The sequence below is a fragment of the Xenopus laevis genome, chromosome 4S, assembly GCF_017654675.1.
Source record: "Xenopus laevis strain J_2021 chromosome 4S, Xenopus_laevis_v10.1, whole genome shotgun sequence".
NCBI classification, from domain to species: domain Eukaryota; kingdom Metazoa; phylum Chordata; class Amphibia; order Anura; family Pipidae; genus Xenopus; species Xenopus laevis.
In genome coordinates, this window is record NC_054378.1 from 3,104,652 (window position 1) to 3,124,983 (window position 20,332).

General features: G+C 42.0%; 1 protein-coding gene across 1 annotated transcript in view; it reads right to left on the reverse strand.

Moving 5' to 3' along the window:
* eps8l2.S (EPS8-like 2 S homeolog) overlaps positions 1-20,332 on the reverse strand; it is a 77,994-nt gene that overhangs the window by 20,859 nt on the left and 36,803 nt on the right. Inside the window, exons 2-5 of the mRNA XM_018260065.2 lie at positions 11,229-11,280; positions 10,510-10,541; positions 7,423-7,487; positions 1,902-2,063 (exon numbers count right to left, since the gene is read on the reverse strand). Of these exons, the coding sequence (XP_018115554.1) occupies positions 1,902-2,063; positions 7,423-7,487; positions 10,510-10,541; positions 11,229-11,269 (300 nt within the window). The 5' untranslated portion in view covers positions 11,270-11,280. The remainder of the gene's footprint in view (positions 1-1,901; positions 2,064-7,422; positions 7,488-10,509; positions 10,542-11,228; positions 11,281-20,332) is intronic.

Consider the following 20,332-nt stretch of genomic DNA (forward strand, 5'->3'; position numbering starts at 1 on the left):
TAAGCTTTTCTTTTTCTCCTAGAGCAACTATAACTTAAAATCACTAACACTATATATCTCTCTCTAGTTGAAATTACTCCAGACATGGACCTGTAGTACCTCACAGTGAGGTAAGGTCCGAGGAAAGACCTTCTGCACATGGTGCTAAACCCTTTATCACTAGTGCAAGTAGGTTAACTCCTCCTGGAGCAAATCCTCCCATGTAAAGCTTCCTTCTCAGAGGAAATCCTCCTGGGATCTTGGATCTTGGCACACTTTCTGGTCCTCATCTCACCCTGTGAATTTCTGAGCTAGTGGAATACTCACCATGGGGTCCTAAACCCACTACTTCTCCTAGTTGGAGCTGGAACTGCTCACTACATACCCTGATCTTTTCTTTTTCTACTAGAGAAACTATAACTTAAATCACTAGCAATATATAACTCTTGAACTTGAAATTACTCCAGACATGGACCTGTAGTACCCAGGGCCGCCATCAGGGGGGGACAGGGGGGACAAGCGTACCGGGCCCGGGCATGAAGGGGGGCCCGGCAGCGCTGCATTTTTTGAAGATCCGGGCCCCCCTTACGAGCGCCCGAGCCGTACGTCCTCCCTCTGCGTTGCCGAATGCGGAAGTGCCGAAAAGCCGAAGCCGATGCGCCGAAAAGACCCGAAGTCACGGAAAAAGCCGAAGTCACGAAGCGCCGAAAAGACCCGAAGTCACGAAAACAGCCGAAGTCCTGAAGCAGCGCAAAGACCCGAACTCACGAAAATAGCCGAAATTGAAGTCCTGAAGCGGTGAAAAGACCCGAAGTCACGAAAGGAGGCGAAGTTGAAGTACTGAAGCCATGAGTTCAATTCTACTGAACACCAGTTTGTGTTTTTTTTTTTTTTTAATCCCCTGGCCACCAATGTATTATTTTAATATTCTATAGGCCCCTGCCACCAATCTTTTTTTTTAAAACTTTTTTTTGGGGCCCCAATTTTTTTTTTAACTCGTAAGGGGCCCCTTGCCACCATTGTTTTTTTTTGTTTTTTTTTTAAAAAGAAAAAAATAATAATTTTCTTTTTGGTGGCCCCAAATTTTTTTAACTCGTAAGGGGGCCCCTGCCACCAGTTTTTTTTTTCAAAAAAAAATTATTTTTTTTTCAAATTTTTTTTTGGGGCCCCAATTTGTTTTTAACTTGTAGGGGCCCCTGCCACCAGTTTTTTTTTTTTTTTCAAAAAAAATTTTTTTTCAAATTTTTTTTGGGGGCCCCAATTTGTTTTTTACTTATAAGGGGGCCCCTGCCGCCAATATTTGTTTATTTTTTAGTTTTTTTTACATTTTTTTTGTTGGGGCCCCAAATTTTTTTAAACTTATAAGGGGGCCCCTGCCACCAATGTTTTTTTAAAAAAAAAGAAAAAAAAATTTTTTTAATTTTTTTTTTTGGGGCCCCAATTTTTTATAAGGGGGCCCTGACCATCAATAGCTTTTTACAACTTGTGTGTGGGGGGGGTTACTTTTTTAGCGCTGATGTCTGTGTGGTCTTTTAACTGCGATGTGGAGTGGGCGGGATATGGGGTGGAGCTTGGTCGTCAGTGTGGGCGGGGCCCAGGGGGCCCCAAAAATTTTGTTGTACGGGGCCCCGTGATTTCTAATGGCGGCCCTGGTAGTACCTCACAGTGAGGTAAGGTCCTAGGAAAGACTTTTTGCACATGGGGCTAAACCCTTTATACTTTATAACTGCTACCTCCTAGTGGGCAACCTTTGAAGTAATATGGACCCAGGAAGGGTACCTAACTACCTGAGTAACTAAAGGCACACTTAGGCATCCAGTTACATAGGTGGAGCTACCTGAGTAAAATACCACCAAATCTCAGGGTCCCTACATTTACATAAATGCTGATGGACCTATTATGTTAACATTATGGTTACGTACCTGTGTCACACTGTCCAGCAGCCTGATATTGTTGTTTGTGACCTGCAAAATCATTTCTTGGGCCCAGATTTTGCCTTTGGACTCCAACTGAAACAACTGTTTGATGGCATCATCCACTGTGCCGACAGCGTCACTCTTATCCATTAAAAACGTGGCCAGATGCTTTAGAGAGACAGAGAAAAAAAGTCGAGTTACATGTTTATTTCCTGGAAGTCATCAGTCCGGAGGTATAATTCATGCACTAGGAGACTATCTACTGAATCTGATACTGCCTGCAAGAAGTTTCTATTTCTATATCATACTAAACGTTAAAGGGGACCCGTCACCCAAAAAAATTATTCAAAATCCTATTTTATCACATTAGTCAAGCACAATGAACTTTAATTACATTATATAAATTATTTGAATTTTGTTTCCTTCAGTCTGGGAATTCATAATTATAACAAGCAGGCAGGAGCCATTTTGTGGACACTGATATTAAGACAAGTCTTGTATCATCTCAGAATCTTGTTTGTGCACCAGAATGTGGGACCTGATGTCCATCCCCATGTCCTGGCTACACAATTAAACAGTGAAGAGAACGGGGGGAATGTGGGGAGAGCAGTGACATGTAGGAAGTGCTGAATGGAAAGTGAAAGTCATTTTCTGTCCCGTCTCTATGCCTAAGGCATAGAGGAGGGGCAGACAATATTTGATTGACAGCTGAGATTGTTAAATGAGTTTACAACAGCTATGAATGCTTTAATCAAATATAGAAATTGGATTTCATGTTTAATTTGAAAAGGACTTTTATTATACAGATTTTTGTGTCTGGATGACATGTCCGCTTTAATATAATGATGAACCTCCACCTTAATGTCAATGCAACTCACATTGGCTGGATTGATTCTGAATACCCCAACGCTAAAAAAAAAGTGTATTTCAAAATGTTAAAGGATACGTTTCCATGTTTAGGTTTGTATGTAATGATTTGCACTGCATAGCAACGTTGAATTCTGCACTGGAATCCATTTCTCAAAAGAGCAAACAGGTTTTTTTATATTCAATTTTGAAATCTGACATGGGGCTAGACATTTTGTCAATTTCCCAGCTGCCCCCGGTCATGTGACTTGTGCCTGCACTTTAGGAGAGAAATGCTTTCTGGCAGGCTGCTGTTTTTCCTTCTCAATGTAACTGAATGTGTCTCAGTGGGACCTGGATTTTACTATTGAGTGCTGTTCTTAGATCTACCAGGCAGCTGTTATCTTGTGTTAGGGAGCTGCTATCTGGTTACCTTCCCATTATTCTTTTGTTTGGCTGCTGGGGGGGGGAAAGGGAGGGGGTGATATCACTCCAACTTGCAGTACAGCAGTAAAGAGTGATTGAAGTTTATCAGAGCACAAGTCACATGACTGGGGGCAGCTGGGAAATTGACAAAATGTCTAGCCCCATGTCAGATTTCAAAATTGAATATAAAAAAATCTGTTTGCTCTTTTGAGAAATGGATTTCAGTGCAGAATTCTGCTGGAGCAGCACTATTAACTGATTCATTTTGAAAAAATTTTTTTCCCATGACAGTATCCCTTTAAGGCTACAGTATGTGTGCAAGTGTCTCTTTATAATGTTTCCCTTCTATTTGACGTACAATGTGAATACGCACAATAAAACAGAACATGTTGTTGAACAAAAGATGGGAATATTTTGCCTTTGCGTTGGGGTCTATAAAGATAGGTGAGACGTGTATTTCTTATTTGTTAGGAGTAGAGTTGTATTATGGCCAGGTAGCAAGTGCCACATCCTCGTATATTAAACATAACCCTAATCCCCATACAAACACAGCACAATAAGTCTTGTTTGTAACCGCATTCCAGATCCATTCTAAAAACATCATAAACCTCATATAGATGTTTTATGCATCTAAATATAAAATCCAATTGACTGACATCATTGTGTGTGAATAGCCTCTGCTTTACGCATTCACTTGTAAAATCGGCAGCTTTTCAATGCATCGGCACATATAGCTTTTTTAAAAATCTCAACTCTCGGTTCCCTTGGGGTTAGAAAGTTCTTTTTGAGAATAGAGTCTATGGGGCAAATTCACTAAGATTCGTAGTTGCGCCAGGCGTAACTTTGCCGCACTTTGCTGCACTTCGCCGCACTTCGCCACACTTCGCCAGGCGTAGTTTCGCCAGCGCTTCGCAAATTCACTAAAATCCGAAGTTGCGCTCAGGGGTAGCGTAAGGTTGCGAAGTTGCGCTAGCGTTGATTCGCTAAGTAAAGCGAAGTTACGCTAGCGAAGGCTAATTTGTATACGGCGCCAAATTCAAATTTCAATGGAGGAATATGTATCAGCACTACAAATGCCTAGAAAACCTTCAAAACATCAAATAAAATTTTTTATTTTGCCCTACACATGTGCCCACTGTATAGTTAAGTTGCCATGAGTCAGGAAATGTAGGGGGGAAGGAGGGGAGCCCTAAAAAAAATTTCGATCTTTTTCAGCCTATCAGCTATCATGTAGAAAACACGCCAGCGTTTTTTGGGACTTAGAAAAAATTTTGACTTTTTTTGAAGCAATCCCTATCTACTCTATTGCACTTCGCCTGGTCTGAGGTGGCGAAGGAAGTCTGGCGTAAAAGGTAGCGTTCAGTACATTTGCGTAGTTACGTCGCTAGCGAAACTTCACCAGGCGTAAGGGTGCGAAGTAACACTAGCGAATCTACGCCAGCGTTCGTTAGTGAATTTGCGAAGTAACGAAAATGCCCAATGCTAGCGAATTGACGCTAGCGTTCGGCGCTTCGGCGCTTAGTGAATTTGCCCCTATATGAGATGCCTAAACTGCATCCTGCAGGTCATGGGAGGAGGTTTGTCTTGTTTATACTTTTTGTCTTAGGGCTAGGCCACACGGGAAGATTTCAGGGAGATTAGCCGCCTGGCGACTAATGGCCGCGTCTTTGAGGCGGTGACACGTTTTTCAAAGTCGCTCGAAATTGCCTCAATTTGAAAAACGTATCGCCGCATGTGAATAGGTGCAGGAGACTTTAGCGCTAGCGGGTGCGAGATACCAGCAAGCCATTCAGCGAGATTAGTCGCCTCAAAGACGCCAGGCGACCAATCTCCCTGAATCTTTCCGTGTGGCCCCAGCCTAAGGGCAGAGACACACACTCAGATTTGGGGAGACTATTCGGCCACCAACAAATCTCCTCTTCTTCGGGGCGACTAATCTCTCCGAACTGCCTCCTGCCAGCTAGAATGTAAATCGCCAGCGGGATGGCAATCGGGGCACTTCGTTTTCTGAAGTCGCCCAAAGTTGCCTCACAAGGAAACTTCGGGCCACTTCGGAAAACGAATCAATCCGTCCGGCGATTTAGATTCTAGTCGGTGGGAGATTAGTAGCCCAAAAGAAGAGTCGCCCCCCCAAAAAAAAGGGATCTCAGATATTCCAGCAGCAAATGCAAATAGAAAGTAAACAGTTCTTTACTAATGGGGAGGATTGGTGGCACTGGAAGCTTAGATGCTCCATTGATGCAGAAGAGAAGAGGCCTATAACATGCAGAGAGATTGTTTCGGTGCATCGTATCCATATCATTAAGTGATAAAAAATGGCTTTATTGCTGCGTTTATAGACGGACAGACTGTGAGGAAATACAGTTCTGAGTATGTAGATAAAGGAGGCTCACGGAAAGCGTCGCAATAGCAAGTCGTTTCATATTCTGTGCGCACCTCCTTCCCAATGTCATCTTCTCTTTAAAACCTTTGGACTATCCAACATCTTTAAAGGAGTGGCATGTGCTTCACTATTCTAAAGGTCAGTGCCTTCGACAGAATCCCATAATAAGCATACGAACTGCTTAATGGGCTGTCAGGTCCATACGTTTAGCAGTAAAGGTATGGGACCTGTTATCCAGAATGTGTGCGACCTGAGGTTTTCCTGATCATTAAATAATTTGGGTTCCATACTTTAACGCTACTTAAACATCATGAGGATTTATTATATCTCAACTGGAATTAGGGACTGTTTTATTATTATAGAGAAAAGGAAATATTTTTCAATTTTTTTTTAATTATTTCATTAAAATGGAGTTTATGGGAGAGGAGTGTCCCGTACGTCTGAGCTTTCTATATAACAGGTTTCCGGATAACGGATCCCATACCATTCGGCACTAACAATGGCCAATGTTCAGGTCCCTTCAAAGGCGCCCGATCAAAAATTTCTGGCCAGCCTGATCATCGAACCGACTGATATCCAAGTCTTCTTCCATTATCGGTCAACTCAATTCCCACCATTTTTTTTGATATTATTGGTGCGTATGTGGCCACCTTAACTCCCATGTCATAGCCACAACTCTATGTCACTGATTTACCCTCTCTATTGACCTCACTGGTGCAATTTATTACACCAGCATTTCTACCCTAATGTGATACCAATCAGGGTCGGACTGGGCAACCCGGGGCCCACCGGGACTACTGCCCCAGGGCCCCCTCTGGCCCCTTCTGCCACATGGGCGATGTGCGTCGTGCCTGTGCGAACGCACGGCGCTGCATTTATGTTCTGCGCTTGAGCACATAGAGTGCGCACACATTTTTTTCCCCGACCTCCAACAAAGGGGTCGCGGCATTAAGAAGAAGATGTGGGTGCAGACCTGGGCCAGCGGGGCCAACAAGAGTTGGGGGCCCACTGGGTTTTTTCCCGGTGCCCTGCTGGCCCAGTCCGACCCTGATACCAACCCAGTTAAGGTGGCTTGTGTGGGCACCTATATGGGCAGTCTGGATAATTTATGCTGTGGCTTCCCAAGAGATCTGAGTGGGATCACACCTTGAGGACCGAAATCTATTGTGAAAAATGCTTCTTTATTATCGACTTTGGTTATTACACAGTGGGTGGGATGTGGAAGAGAATAAGGGCAGAGACAGATGAGAAGATTCTTCTTCGGGCGAGTAATTTCCCGAACTGCCTCCCCGCCGGCTAGAATCTAAATCGCCGGCAAGATGGCACTCAGAGCGATTAGTTTTCCGAAGTCGTCTGAAGTTTCCTTGTGAGGCAACTTCGTAAAACGAAGTGCTCCGAGTGCCATCCCGCCGCCGATTTAGATTCTAGCTGGTGGGGAGGCAGTTCAGGAAAGCGAAGAAGAGACGCACCGGGCGACTAAATCTCCCCGAATCTTCTCGTCTGTCTCTGCCCTAATATAACAAGAACAGCTGGAAACAACCTGACTTTTTGATATTTCAGTCGATCTCTCAAGACACAGTAAAGTCTAGCTTAATATATGTACATATCTGAACTAATTGATGGCAAAATTAGACAAGATGGGGCCCATTTACTTAGTTCGAGTGAAGGAATAGAATAAAAAAAACTTTGAATTTCGAATGTTTTTTTTGGCTACTTCGACCATTGAATTGGCTGCTTCGACCTTCGACTACAACTTCGAATTCGATATTCGAAGTCGAAGGATTTACATTCAGCAGTCGAATATCGAGAGTTATCTGGATCACATCATTATTCAATATATAGTAGCAGAAAGTTACTCAGTAATCCACTCACCTCCACGTTATACTGTGATGTTTCTTGCATGATGACGTTGGAGTTAGAATATTTCTTTCTCTGTTCTGCAAAATAAGACATGGGGCTCAGTATACGGAATTATCTATTTACTCCAAACCAATTTTCCTTGCTGCTGTAGGGCAAGCGATTTCAGCAGGGGGCATCCAAAACGTTCCAGTAATCAAAGTCTCAGTGTCTTTACACGTTGGGCATTTTAATAGAGTATCTGTGGGTAGGCAATAAAATCTTCAAGGGTATTATTTGGCTTCTTGGTCTGGTGACAGATACGCAAAACGAAAGGGTTTATTCGATTTGTCTCCAATATCTCTAATAACAGGAAGCAACTACACCAGAGCAAACTTCATTGTACATTAACCCCGGTGTCTCCTCCCTTTGTAGCAGCCACGAACTGGCGAGCAAACAGAAATCTACGCAATAGCTTTTTATTGCTATGCTAAGTACAGGGTGATATTGGCCCGGCAATTTATTAAAGTCCTACCATCCTTAAATAAAGCTGATATTGGTGTCACCAATGAGGTGATGATCTCCCTGTAACTACACTTGCACAGTCTCAGATGGGTTTTCCAGTTCGGGCCTAAAAATAAAGGTGCAATATTGGCCCTCTAAGTGCAAAGGGATTCTTTCATGATTTTTATTTCTAAATATAAAATGTCATTCCTGAAGCAGCAAGTGTATTTAGTTGTAATATTGGTGTGTAGGTGCATCTCAGCTCATTTTGCCTGGTCATGTGATTTCAGAAAGAGCCAGCACTTTAGGATGGAACTGCTTTCTGGCAGCCTGTTGTTTCTCCTACTCAATGTAACTGAATGTGTCTCAGTGGGACCTGGATTTTACTATTGAGTGTTGTTCTTAGATCTACCAGGCAGCTGTTATCTTGTGTTAGGGAGCTGTTATCTGGTTACCTTCCCATTGTTCTGTTGTTTGGCTGCTGGGGGGGAAAGGGAGGGAGGTGATATCATTCCAACTTGCAGTACAGCAGTAAAGAGTGATTGAAGTTTATCAGAGCACAAGTCACGTGACTGGGGGCACCTGGGAAACTGACAATATGTCTAGCCCCATGTCAGATTTCAAGATTGCTCTTTTGAGAAACGATTTCAGTGCAGAATTCTGCTGGAGCAGTACTATTAAATGATGTGTTTTGAAAAAAAACAAAACATTTTTTCCCAATGACTGTATTACTGTACTGCATCGACTGATTTCGGGGCAGATAATCTGATACAGAGGGGGGCGGGGCCCGGCTGCACGTCCCGCATAAGGGCCCATCCCCCTCCAGTTACATTACTGTTTGCTGCCACTCAACAACATGCCCATCCCTGACCCACCAAATCTGTCAACCACTCAGCCCACAATAAACAACCCATGGCACTAGCTCCGTGCACTATTCCTAAGCACACTGATGGGGTCGGGGGGAATTGCTGGTGCAAATAATGGGCACAGCCATAGGATTTATATGACAGTAATATAATTTATAATATAAATAAAGGTTATGTTAAAAGATGAAAGGTCTTTGTGGGAGTTAAAATGTTACCGGCTGATTTACAGCTGGAAAGACAAACAGGGAAGGGAGGGAGAGGGAAAACAGAAGACTCTTTTGTGCCATGTTCACAACACACGTTTTGCCCCTGGGGCAGATAAACAAATGTGCCACTTTCTCCAAAAGGGGGGAAGCAACTATGATGAGAAAGACAAATAAATACCAATCCAGCGACACACGGGTCAGACAAGTTCTACCACTTTAAAAACTTGGCTCTCACTCACAAACATTTCTCCAGCTGATCCTGAACTACTAACCCCAGCACTAGCCTAATTTATTGTAGCCAGTGGCCTCAGATTGCAAGCCTACTGGTCGTGGCTTATCTCCGTAGGTCACTTATTTATAACTCCCAAAAGTCTGTTTTTTCTCGGGACAGTCATAGCTCAACTGGAAGTCCCGGGTTTGTTACTGAAATGTCCAGGGGCGCTCCACCAATGAGGCGAGTTGAGACACTCGCCTCAGGCGGCAGCGCCCCCCTGGTTACCAGGGGCGGCAAAAATGCCGCTCCTGGTAACTAAGAGCCGAATTTCCGGTTTTCAACCCGGAAATTCGGCTCTTCTAGTGCAGAGAGCGCAATCGCGCTCTCTGCACTAGCGTCGTGCAGCGCCCCGACCCCCTCCTGCGCAGAAAATGTGAGCGCCGTGAGGAGGGGTCGGGGCGGCAACGGAAGGCTGCCTCAGGCGGCATAAAGGCGCGGATCGGCGCTGGAAATGTCTTGACTTTCTCTTTGATCTCCTGCACTGAACAGCCAGAAAAAGATACAAAGTTTCTTATACTTAATTGGCTTTTGGCAGAGAGCCCAGAATACGCAGCAGGTGCACGTAGATACTTTTGTAACAATTTAAAGGGGAACTCCGGCTTCCAAACCTAAAATGTAATAAAGAGGCCACATAACACAGAAACCCCTAATATCCCCATCACAGTTACCTGTTTCTTCAAAAAGTCTGAATAAATGGCTAAACACTAATGTTACAAATTGTATTTACAGACAGCATGCAGGAACTATATAACCCACAATGCATTGCACTGGGATGTTCCCTTCCTTATTGAAATCACGTGTGCAGGGAATTGTGGGGTTTGGAGGATGCAGGCTGCCTAGAGTTACACAGCTTATTATTCACAAAAATCCCCAAATCCTTCTCAATTAAGAAAACTCCCAACACACTGCCATTAAGTGTATAACTTGCATTTGAGTTATTTTAACCTGCACGACCTTAGCATATAACCTTGTTAGGAGCTAGGGGAGGCCAGAATAAAGGTTGGTCCTCCAAGGGATGCTTGAACCATAAATGTTGGACAGCAATTGCATTAAAATGAAAGGGAAGTGTGCTGCACATGGTACATGGGAGTTAGTGTTGAGTGAGTGACTGTATAGTCAGACTCCCCATACTACACTGTGGCAAACAATATAGTTCTGTTATCTTTCAGGCAGTTACACAGAGCTTAACCGGCTTACAACCTGTACATATTTTGAAAATATTGCTTTAAAATCTTTTTTTTGATCGGGAAAAAAAAAGAGATGAAAAACTTACCAAACAGATCTTTTGCACTCATCCGTACCCCACTGAAACAAACAGAGAAACTGTTAGAAACAATGTAATGTAAGATTTAAAGTGAATAACTGCACCAACACAGGGATGCTGATATATTGAACTTAAAGGGCGTGTAAAGGCAAAAAAAATAAAATCCCATTTTTACTATTTCCAATATACTTTAATTAAAAAATGTGTAGCGATTTTATAAGAAACCTGACTGTATGCAGTGAAATTCCCCCTTCATTTACTGCTGTGGATAGGAATTGTCAGACGGTCCCTAACTGCTCTGCAGGGAAACAATCATACTTATGTACAGCAGGGGGAGCCCCCGCCTTACTTGCCAGCCATGCAGAACTCAAGCAGCTTTGTTTGTTTCCCTGTAGAGCAGTCGGCGACTGTGTAGAGATTTGTATTGGATTTTATTTTTGCCTTTACATCCCCTTTACTGTTTCCAACTCCAGCTGCAGGGACAAAGATCATGGAGCCAGATTTAAATAGATAAACTGGGATTCTATTTGGAGGATTATTTTGCTGCAGCCGCTGGTTCTGCAGAGTTGGAGAAAGTTTGTATTAAACTATACAAAAACTACGAAATCCACATTAGATCTAAAACACGAAAGCACTAGGATTTTAACATTTTTATTGTTAAGTAAATGCCTGAAAATAAAAGAAAAGCCCCTAAAGGCCAATATACATTAGTGTATTTCAATACTTACTTTACAGATCCCTGTTTGTTGACAGATCCTGACTGGCTCATTGTTGCATTTACTGTAAGAAAAACAAAAGATTAGATCTGATATAATAATGTCATTACATTTATATATACATGTATTTATTACAGCTCTTTCTACTTTAAATTTTAGCAGGCGGGATATTTCTGACCAAACATGGTAATCTGCACATGGCCGTACCTGCCGCTAATTTGGAGACAGACATGTTGGGCAAAATTTGCCTTTAAATGCTCTGAGATGGGCACCTGGGAGTCGGCCAAGCAACCAAATCCCTTTGTTCCTTATAGGGTTAACCTCCATGAGCGATTTTGTAGATTGGTATTGGATCGACAAAACGCATCTGACAAGTCGGATCAAAATAAAATGGGATTGATAGAATAATTTGTTGCATAAAGGGGGAGACCCATTTATCAAAGTCCGAATTTATCTCATTATTTTCCCCTTATTTATCAATACATTTTACCAAAAATTTCCTGTGCCGGAAAAAACACCGGAAATTTGTGAAGAATTCAAATCGTACAAATTTTTCAGTTTTTTTCCGCGCGTAAACTCAGAATTTTTCGGATTTTTGCCCAAAATTCACTTAGGGGGTTATTTACTGAAGTCCGAAATTATCTCAATATTTTCTGATACAAACTCTGATCAAATACGCTCTGGTTTTTTACACTTATTTATTATTACATTTTCCTGAAAATTCGCTTCTCCGGAAAAAATATCAGATGTTCACAATATTTTTGGATTTTTCATCTGATTTTCAAGATTTTTTTCAGATTTTCCCCCGAAAACTCAGATTTTTGCCCGAAAACTTCGGGGTACGGCACAAAACCCAGCGCACATCAAAAAATCATCGGGACTTCTCCAATTGACTTATATGTAACAGGTCTGAGATGCCGGATTTTCTGATTCTGACTTTTCCATCCTCAGGGTTTAATAAATTTTGAAAAATGAATGATTTTTTTAAAAGTCCAATTTTATATAAAAAAAAATCACAAATTTTAGAGTATAGTAAATAACCCCCAAATCTTCGGTTAATTGCATGAAACCCAGCGCAGATCGTCGGGACTTCTCCCATTGACTTAAACGCAACCTCGGCAGTTCTGAGATGCCGGATTTTCAGGCGTTTTCCATCATCGGGGTATAATAAATCCCACAAAAATTGAGGTCCTTTTTCCTACTAAAAATTCGGATTATATAGTAAAAATAAATCTAATAAATAACCCGCTGCGTGTAAAATTTTATATCTGACAGGACACGTCAGATGTGAACGCTGCATGCTATATTTTCATCCGACAAGATAAAAACTGTTGGTTTTCGCCTTTTTTGCCGCGGAAATGACTTGAATGGCGTTTTGCGTCAAAAAAATCATGCGCATCGAAAAAATTTTGTCGCCCATAGACTTTAATGGGCATCGGCGACATTTCGCCGCCGGCGAATTTTTGGCGAAACGAAATGGTTCAAATTCGCCCAAGGCTACTGCTTGTATCGAGAAGACTTTTTTTCTCATAGAAATATATTGACTGTTTTCTGGATGCCGGCGCCCGTTTTCTGGACGTCAGCGGTGAATTTTCGGTGGCGAATTTTTGTGGCGGTTTTGTGAATCTATTCGCCGGCGGCGAATCGCGGGAATTCGCGCCTGGCGAATAAATTCGCTCATCACTAGGTGCCACTTTTCACTGTTTGTGCTCTCATCATTTATAAATGTGCTCTCTTACAAAGCGTTCCCTAAGTGCGCATCTTCTGGTGAGAATTTGTGTATCACATGGACAAACTCAAAAAGGAAACTACGAGCCCTAAGTCTCTGGGGTAACGGAGCCAATCTAAGCCTTAAAAAGCTGCGGTAAAAAAACATTGATTTTTCATTGGCAAAACCTACATGGAAGCAAAATGTGATTTCAGAACTGTAATTGTTTTGGATACAGAAGGTATAATGTAACAAAAGGCACAATGTTCTCTACAAGCCTAGTAACTCATAGCAACTCATTAACAAGCACATTTTTATTAAAAGAATTCCGCCTGCATCTCCCTGATGCCATCAGTAGTAAATATACTGTATATACTACAGACATTGCCTACTCTGGAGTCGCACATTTGTAGACAGAAAAAAATACAAAGGAGCCACATTTCTTGCACTTAGACGTTTTGCATAAAGATGTGATATTTGCATTAAATGACATTCAGTAATACACGTGCTCCCAACAGCTCTGCATCTACCTTCATTTATAGTTTTGAATGACAGAAATTCCCTTATTGAGTGGAGAGAAGCAATTGATAAATAAAAAGATTGTGTATTTACTGTATGTTCCTGGTTTTGCAGCAGCACTAGATTCTATTTGCCCAGTTTAAAAGGGAGATCAAATAGTCTGGGGACAATGTACTTGTTGTACCGGTGGGGCTTTCACTGCATCACTTTACAAGGCCTTGTAATTTATGTGCATAACCTTTTGGGGTGGGGGAGGTAGAAGAAAAAATATATAGATTCTGATTTGTTCCAAGCCTAAAGGTGGCCAGAGACGCAAAGATCCTACTGTACGAATCTAGGATTCGTACGATTTTCGGACTGGAGAGTCCAACATTTTTCGTCCGGCGGAGATTGGTCACCAAACAAGCGGATCTTTGCGTCTATGGATCGTCTATGGATCGTGTGTGGCGTGTGCCGACATCTTTCGTCCGGCGGAGATCGGTCGTTTGGTCGATCGGTCAGGTTTGATTTTGACCCGACCGATCCCGCCGGAGCCCATTGCACATCGTAATCGGATCGTTCGGCCATACGGCCGAACAATCAGATTACCCCCGATATAGCCATGCCTGTTAATGGCATATCGGGGAAAGATCCGCTCGTTTGGCAACATCGCCAAACGAGCGGATCTTTGCATCTATGGCCACCTTTAGGCTTGGAACAGATCAGAATCTATACATCTCTAAGGCAGAGACACATGGTCAGATTCGGGGAGATTAGTTGCCTGGCAATAAATCGCCTTCTTCTTGGGGGGCGACTAATCTCCCCGAATTTCCTCCCGCCGGCTAGAATGTAAATCGGCGGCCGGATGGCAATCTGTGCGTCTAGTTTTTCGAAGTTGCCTCACAAGGAAACTTCGGAAAATGAAGCACTTTGAGTGCCAACCTGCCGGCTATTTGGATTCTAGCCGACGGGAGTTAGTTTGGGGAGATTAGTCACCCCGAAGAAAAGCCGATTTATCACCGGGCGACTAAATTTCCCCGAATCTGAACGTGCGTCTCTGCCCTAAAAAGCACATACTAGTCACACTGGTAGATTTAGGTCTGGCAAATGCCTCCTCCTAGACAGTGATTGTATAATTGAATGTATTGAATAGCCCACGGTTATTGCACAATGATTTTCACTTAACAATAAAACATCTTTAAGGTGCTATTAGAAGTTTCAATGTGGCCCTAGAAATCCCGGTATTTTGATAATTAGACCAGTGATTATAGGGGTATTTTACGACAGCAAGTGCCGTTCCACTGCTACAATTTTCTCTGCAGTCAGTTGTGTGTTAAACCCTATTCTTTAATGGTACTTGGGTCAAAATGCTCTTTTTTCATTTCCATATAATTGCGCTCGGCGCTGCTTAGTCAAAAATTGAAATCATGCTGCTGCGCCTATTGACTCAGGGAACCACCTCCACTTACAGCCCCACGTGGGTCGGCTGGGTTTGCGGGTCGCGGGTCTTCTCAATAGTGATTTTTACTCCTTTTTTTCTGATCAAGTCTACTTCCAATGATGTCACTTCCGGTTTACAATGACAGCACTTCCTGATTCTTGATAGTCAGCGGGCTGCAGGTTCGGGTTGTGCATAAGGTACTTGCGGGTCGGGTTGGTTAGCGGGTCCAAGCGGAGAAGAATGTGGGTTGCGGTTACGGGTTGCGGATTGCAAGTTACGGGTACGAGTCGGGTACGGGTTCCAAAAAATGGACCCGCATAGGACTCTACTTTGGGATAAGACCATATGAGTGAGTGGGTTTCGCAGAGAGCCCCAGCCCTCCTCTTACTCCATAAATACTACACATTTCTTCAACAACTTCATGAACCATTATGTTTTGACCCTTTAACTGCAATTTCTTTTTTTTTTTTTTGTTCTGTAGGTCGGCCTCTTCTGTTGTTATAAATGTAATTTGTGAAAAATGATCAAAATCTGATTTTTTCAGATTTTTTAATCAAAAAATAAAGTCCAACCAAACTAGAATCCACGATTTGACCTTATTTATCATTGAAAAAACTCGATAAAATCAGTTTGAAATTCAGGTTTTTTGGGTTAATGACAAAAAGCTCAAATTTTTCGTGAAATCGCTAAAAACCCCAGATTATTGGGGATTTATGGCTGAAACTCAGGGCAGACCTTGATTTCTTTGAAAAGAGACGTTTTGCCATTGACTTCTACATGACCGGACAGCTTGGAGATGGAGTATTTTCGGATTCTGACTTTTGGCAGTCTTTAGTTATGATAAATCACCAAAGAGTTTTTCGTGAGTTTTTTTTTCCACTTAAAATTCGGATTTTTTAGTAAAAAAAAACCTCTACATTTTTGTAGTTTCAGTTTTTGGCATTCCGACTTTAATATATAACCCCGTACAAGTCAGATAATTTGACTCCTGGGGTTCACACAGAAATAAAAACAAATAGCAGCGTGTTTTTCTTTTGACAATCTGCATTTGTAAAATCAAAATCCAGATAAAGTCATCTGGAGCTTCCTGATAACGTATAGGGTTGTCTAGAGCTTGTCCTGATTAAATGGGATCCAGAGATCAGAAGCCTGAGCGCGTTCATGCGAATCTGTGGCACGATAATGAACCAGAGGAATCAAAGTCTACAGGTCAAACCAAATTATGTTTGGCAGGCGGTGCTGAAGGCAGAGATTGTTCCGGTATCTTGAAATAAAGAAAATCTCTGCATGTGAAAATAAAAAACAGATACCGTTGTCTAAATATTAACCCACATTTGATTGGATTTTTGAACCTTTATTGGCAGTGAAATAGACTTGTGTAAAATGTGATATTCGGAGAAAATCGCCGCTTGGTCTTCATTTTGTTTTTTACTTTGTAAAATGATTGGGCTTTTTGCTCAGCATCTCTCCAATTAGGAATTTTAAAGGAATTTTTGAGTATAAAAATACAAACTGGGTAAATAAATAGGCTGTGCAAAATAAACAATGTATCTAATATAGTTAGTTAGGCAAAAATGTAATGTATAAAGGCTGGAGTGAGTGGATGTGTAACATAATAGCCTGAACACTACTTCCGTATCGCAGCAAAACATTTTTTGACCATGCCCCTTTGTGCGGCCACACCCCTTAATTACCATGTTCATTTTACAAAATTTGGCAGGTTATGAAAGTTTGAACACATTTCTGTAGTTTTTATGTTTTATTACAGTTTTACTAATGAAGGCGAATTGCCCTTTAGTCTAACTTCTCCCAAGGGACAAAACTGTTACATATGTATTAGTGATGTCAGGGTTTTCCCGACCCGCACCCGACCCTAACCCATCCTGCTCCAGCCCGTGCCCGCCCACACCCGTGCTTCCGGGGTCCTATATACAGACCTGCCCAGCTCAATGACGTCACAAAAGGGGCGGGGCACCAGACTATAAAACTGGAACTCGGAAGTTGGAAGCTGGCACCCGCAAGGAGCAGTGCGAGGTCGAGCAAAACCCACCCGACCCGATGGTAAATCCGCCAGTCCCGCGGGTATCGCGGGACCTTCCCCATAGGCTAACATTGCAACCTCGGTAGGTTTTAGGTGGCGAAGTAGGAAGTTTTTTTTAAAGAGACATTACTTCGACTATCGAATGGTCGAATATTCGAACGTTTTTTAGTTCGAATCATTCGATTCGAACTCGAAGGTAGAAGTAGCCAATTCGATGGTCGAAGCAGCCGAAAAAAACATTCGAAATTCGAAGTTTTTTTTATTCTATTCCTTCACTCGAGCAAAGTAAATGTGCCCCCAGGTCCCAAGCATTCTGCATAACAGGTCCCCATATCTGTACTTGATCTAAACTAAAATATAATTAATCCTTATTGGAAGCAAAACCAGCCTATTGGGTTTATTTGATGTTTATATGATTTTATAGTAGATTAAGGGGCCGATTCACTATGGGTCGAATATCGAGGGTTAATTAACCCTCGATATTCGACTAGGAATTAAAATCCTTCGACTTCGAATATCGAAGTCGAAGGATTTAGCGTAGATAGTTCGATCGAACGATCGAAGGATAATTCCTTCGATCGAACGATAAAATCCTTCGAATCGAACGATTCGAAGGATTTTAATCCAACAACGATCGAAGGAATATCCTTCGATCAAAAAAAAGTTAGCCAAGCCTATGAGGACCTTCCCCATAGGCTAACATTGAGTTCGGTAGCTTTTAGATGGCGAACTAGGGGGTCGAAGTTTTTTTAAAGAGACAGTACTTCGACTATCGAATGGTCGAATAGTCGAACGATTTTTACTTCGAATCCTTCGATTCGAAGTCGTAGTCGAAGGTCGAAGTAGCCCATTCGATGGTCGAAGTAGCCTAAAAAAAACCTTCAAAATTCGAAGTTTTTTAGCTTCGAATCCTTCACTCGAAGTTAGTGAATCGGCCCCTTAAGGTATGAAGATCCCAATTACAGAAAGTACTGTTATCTGGGAAACCCCAGGTCCCCTACCTGTATAAACCAGTGCAGAATTTCCTTGCAGTAGCAGAATAGTTGCTTTAAGATTGTCAAGTATCAATAACCTTATTAGATCGCATTACACGAGCTTTTTCAACAGGAGCCGAGGCTTGTGATGAACATTAAAAAATCGAATTTCTTGCACTAATTACGAAAGTGAAACTGCTTTCACTTTCTAACTTCCGGCCCATGTTCCCGTTCTGCCAAGTCACTATATATAATATAATATAATATAAACTATATTTGAGTTTTAAATGAAATGTTATTGCGACTCAATTTCTCTCAATTAATTAATTGATTTGTAATAACGATAGAGGTGTGTGCGATGCTGTGATCTATTGTTGGTGCACGTGTCACTATTATTGTTCACTATAATTAATCACATGTATTCAGGGTCAGGTTTAATATCACTGCACCGATATATTAAAGTTTTGCATAGCCGTTTATATTGGGAATGGCAATAAAAGCCAACTCATTTGAATTTATGATCCGATAAGAAATGCCTGGCAGAGGATTGAATCCACTTCGCTAATATACACGGCTTCTCTCAGATACTTTTAGTAAATTATACCATCATTAATATATGTACATCAAATTGATAGAGACCCTTTATTTTTATTGCTGTGTATTAGGGATGGGCAAATTTGAGCCATTTAGTTACGCAAAAAATTCGCCGCCAGCAAATTGTCGCGGACGCCCATCAAAGTCTATGGCCGTCAAAAAAATGTTGTTGCGCGGCGCATCTTTTTTTTTTACGCACACCCCCATACAAGTCTATGGGCGTCATTTCCATGGCGAAACAAGGCGAAAAAATTCGCCCATCCCTACTGTGTATCTCCTGTGCTATATTACAGTACCTTCACCTTGACGTTGCTATGTTGACATGGCAGGGGGTAGAAGAGGGGTACGGGTTTTATGATTTTTATTGTTATTACATGTTCCAGTCACTAGATGGCAATACAAAGCAGGGTTATATTGCACCGTTCTCGTAGGAGGTGGTCCCTGAGTGTCAATAAGGAAGGGAGGGAGTTTCTCTAGAACAGGGGTCCCCAACCTTTTTTACTCGGAAACCACATGTAAAATGTAAAAAGACATGGAGATTAACACAAGCATGAAAATGTCCATGGGGATGTCAAATAAGGGCTGTGATTGGCTATTTGGTAGCCCCTATGTGGACTGGCAGCCTACAGGAGACTCTACTAGGCACTAGACTTAGTTTTTATGCAATTCAAAAATAAGAATTCAAAAATAAGCTCCTGCTTTGAGGCCACTGGGAGCAACATCCAAGGGGTTGGGGAGCAACATGTTACTCATAAGCTACTGGTTGGGGATCACTGGTCTAGAAGTTATAACTAATGATACCAAGGGGTAAATTTATCAAAGAGTGTAGTCTGAGATTGGCACAATCCACTAGAGTGAAATACCCCCTCTCGCCATTTAATTCTATGGGATTTTTTTTTAAAAAGTATGTATCAATGGGTAAAAGTGAAAGTTTTTGATAAATACACCTTTATAAATGCCTTAGAACAGGGATCCCCCACCTTTTGAACCCATGAGCAACATTCAGAAGTGAAAGGAGTTGGGGAGTAACACAAGCATGAAAAATGTTCTTAGGGTGCCAAATAAGGGCTGTGATTGGCCATTTAGTAGCCCCTATGTGGATTGTCAACCTACATTGAGACTCTGTTTGGCAGTACATCTGGTTTTTATACAACTAAAACTTGCCTCCAAGTCTGGAATTCAAAAATAATCACCTGCTTTGAGGCCACTGAGAGCAACATCCAAGGGGTTGGAGAACAACATGTTACTCCTGAGCTACTGGTTGGGGATCACTGACTTAGAAGCTAATGGAGAGTGACAAGGTTCATTCTAGTGGACTGTCGTGATCTCTAACTTCACTCTTTGATAAATATACCCACAAGTACCTGATGTGGTCTGAAGTCCTGGATCATTGCTGCTATTGACAAGCTGAAACTTTAGCCTCATGCAATAAGTTCTATAGAAAATAGGACATTTTTAGCCACATTCATTTGAAGGTGCTTCATCGTAGACACTCATCAGACCAGGAGGTAAAACACAAATCTCAGGACGGTGGTCCGTTTACTCATGAAGTTGTAGTAAAGTTATGAAAGCGGCTGTGAGTTCATCTGGTGGACCTGGTAGACCCTTAATTTATTTACCGCCCCATCTGTTTTAAGTAACAGTAGTGTTGGCCTTAACTCAGAAACGTAATACAACTTAATATCCCCCTCCGAACAACAAAGAACAATCCAAGGTTTTAGTTCATAAAAATCACCTGCTGCCAGAAGATCACTTTGTATAAGTTGAAATGGGCCGTAGGTTTGGTTAAAGAACATGGTGGTCGTTGGGCTTCTCTGTAGCTCCTAATCTGCTGGTACTGTGAATAGCTGGTGGAGCATT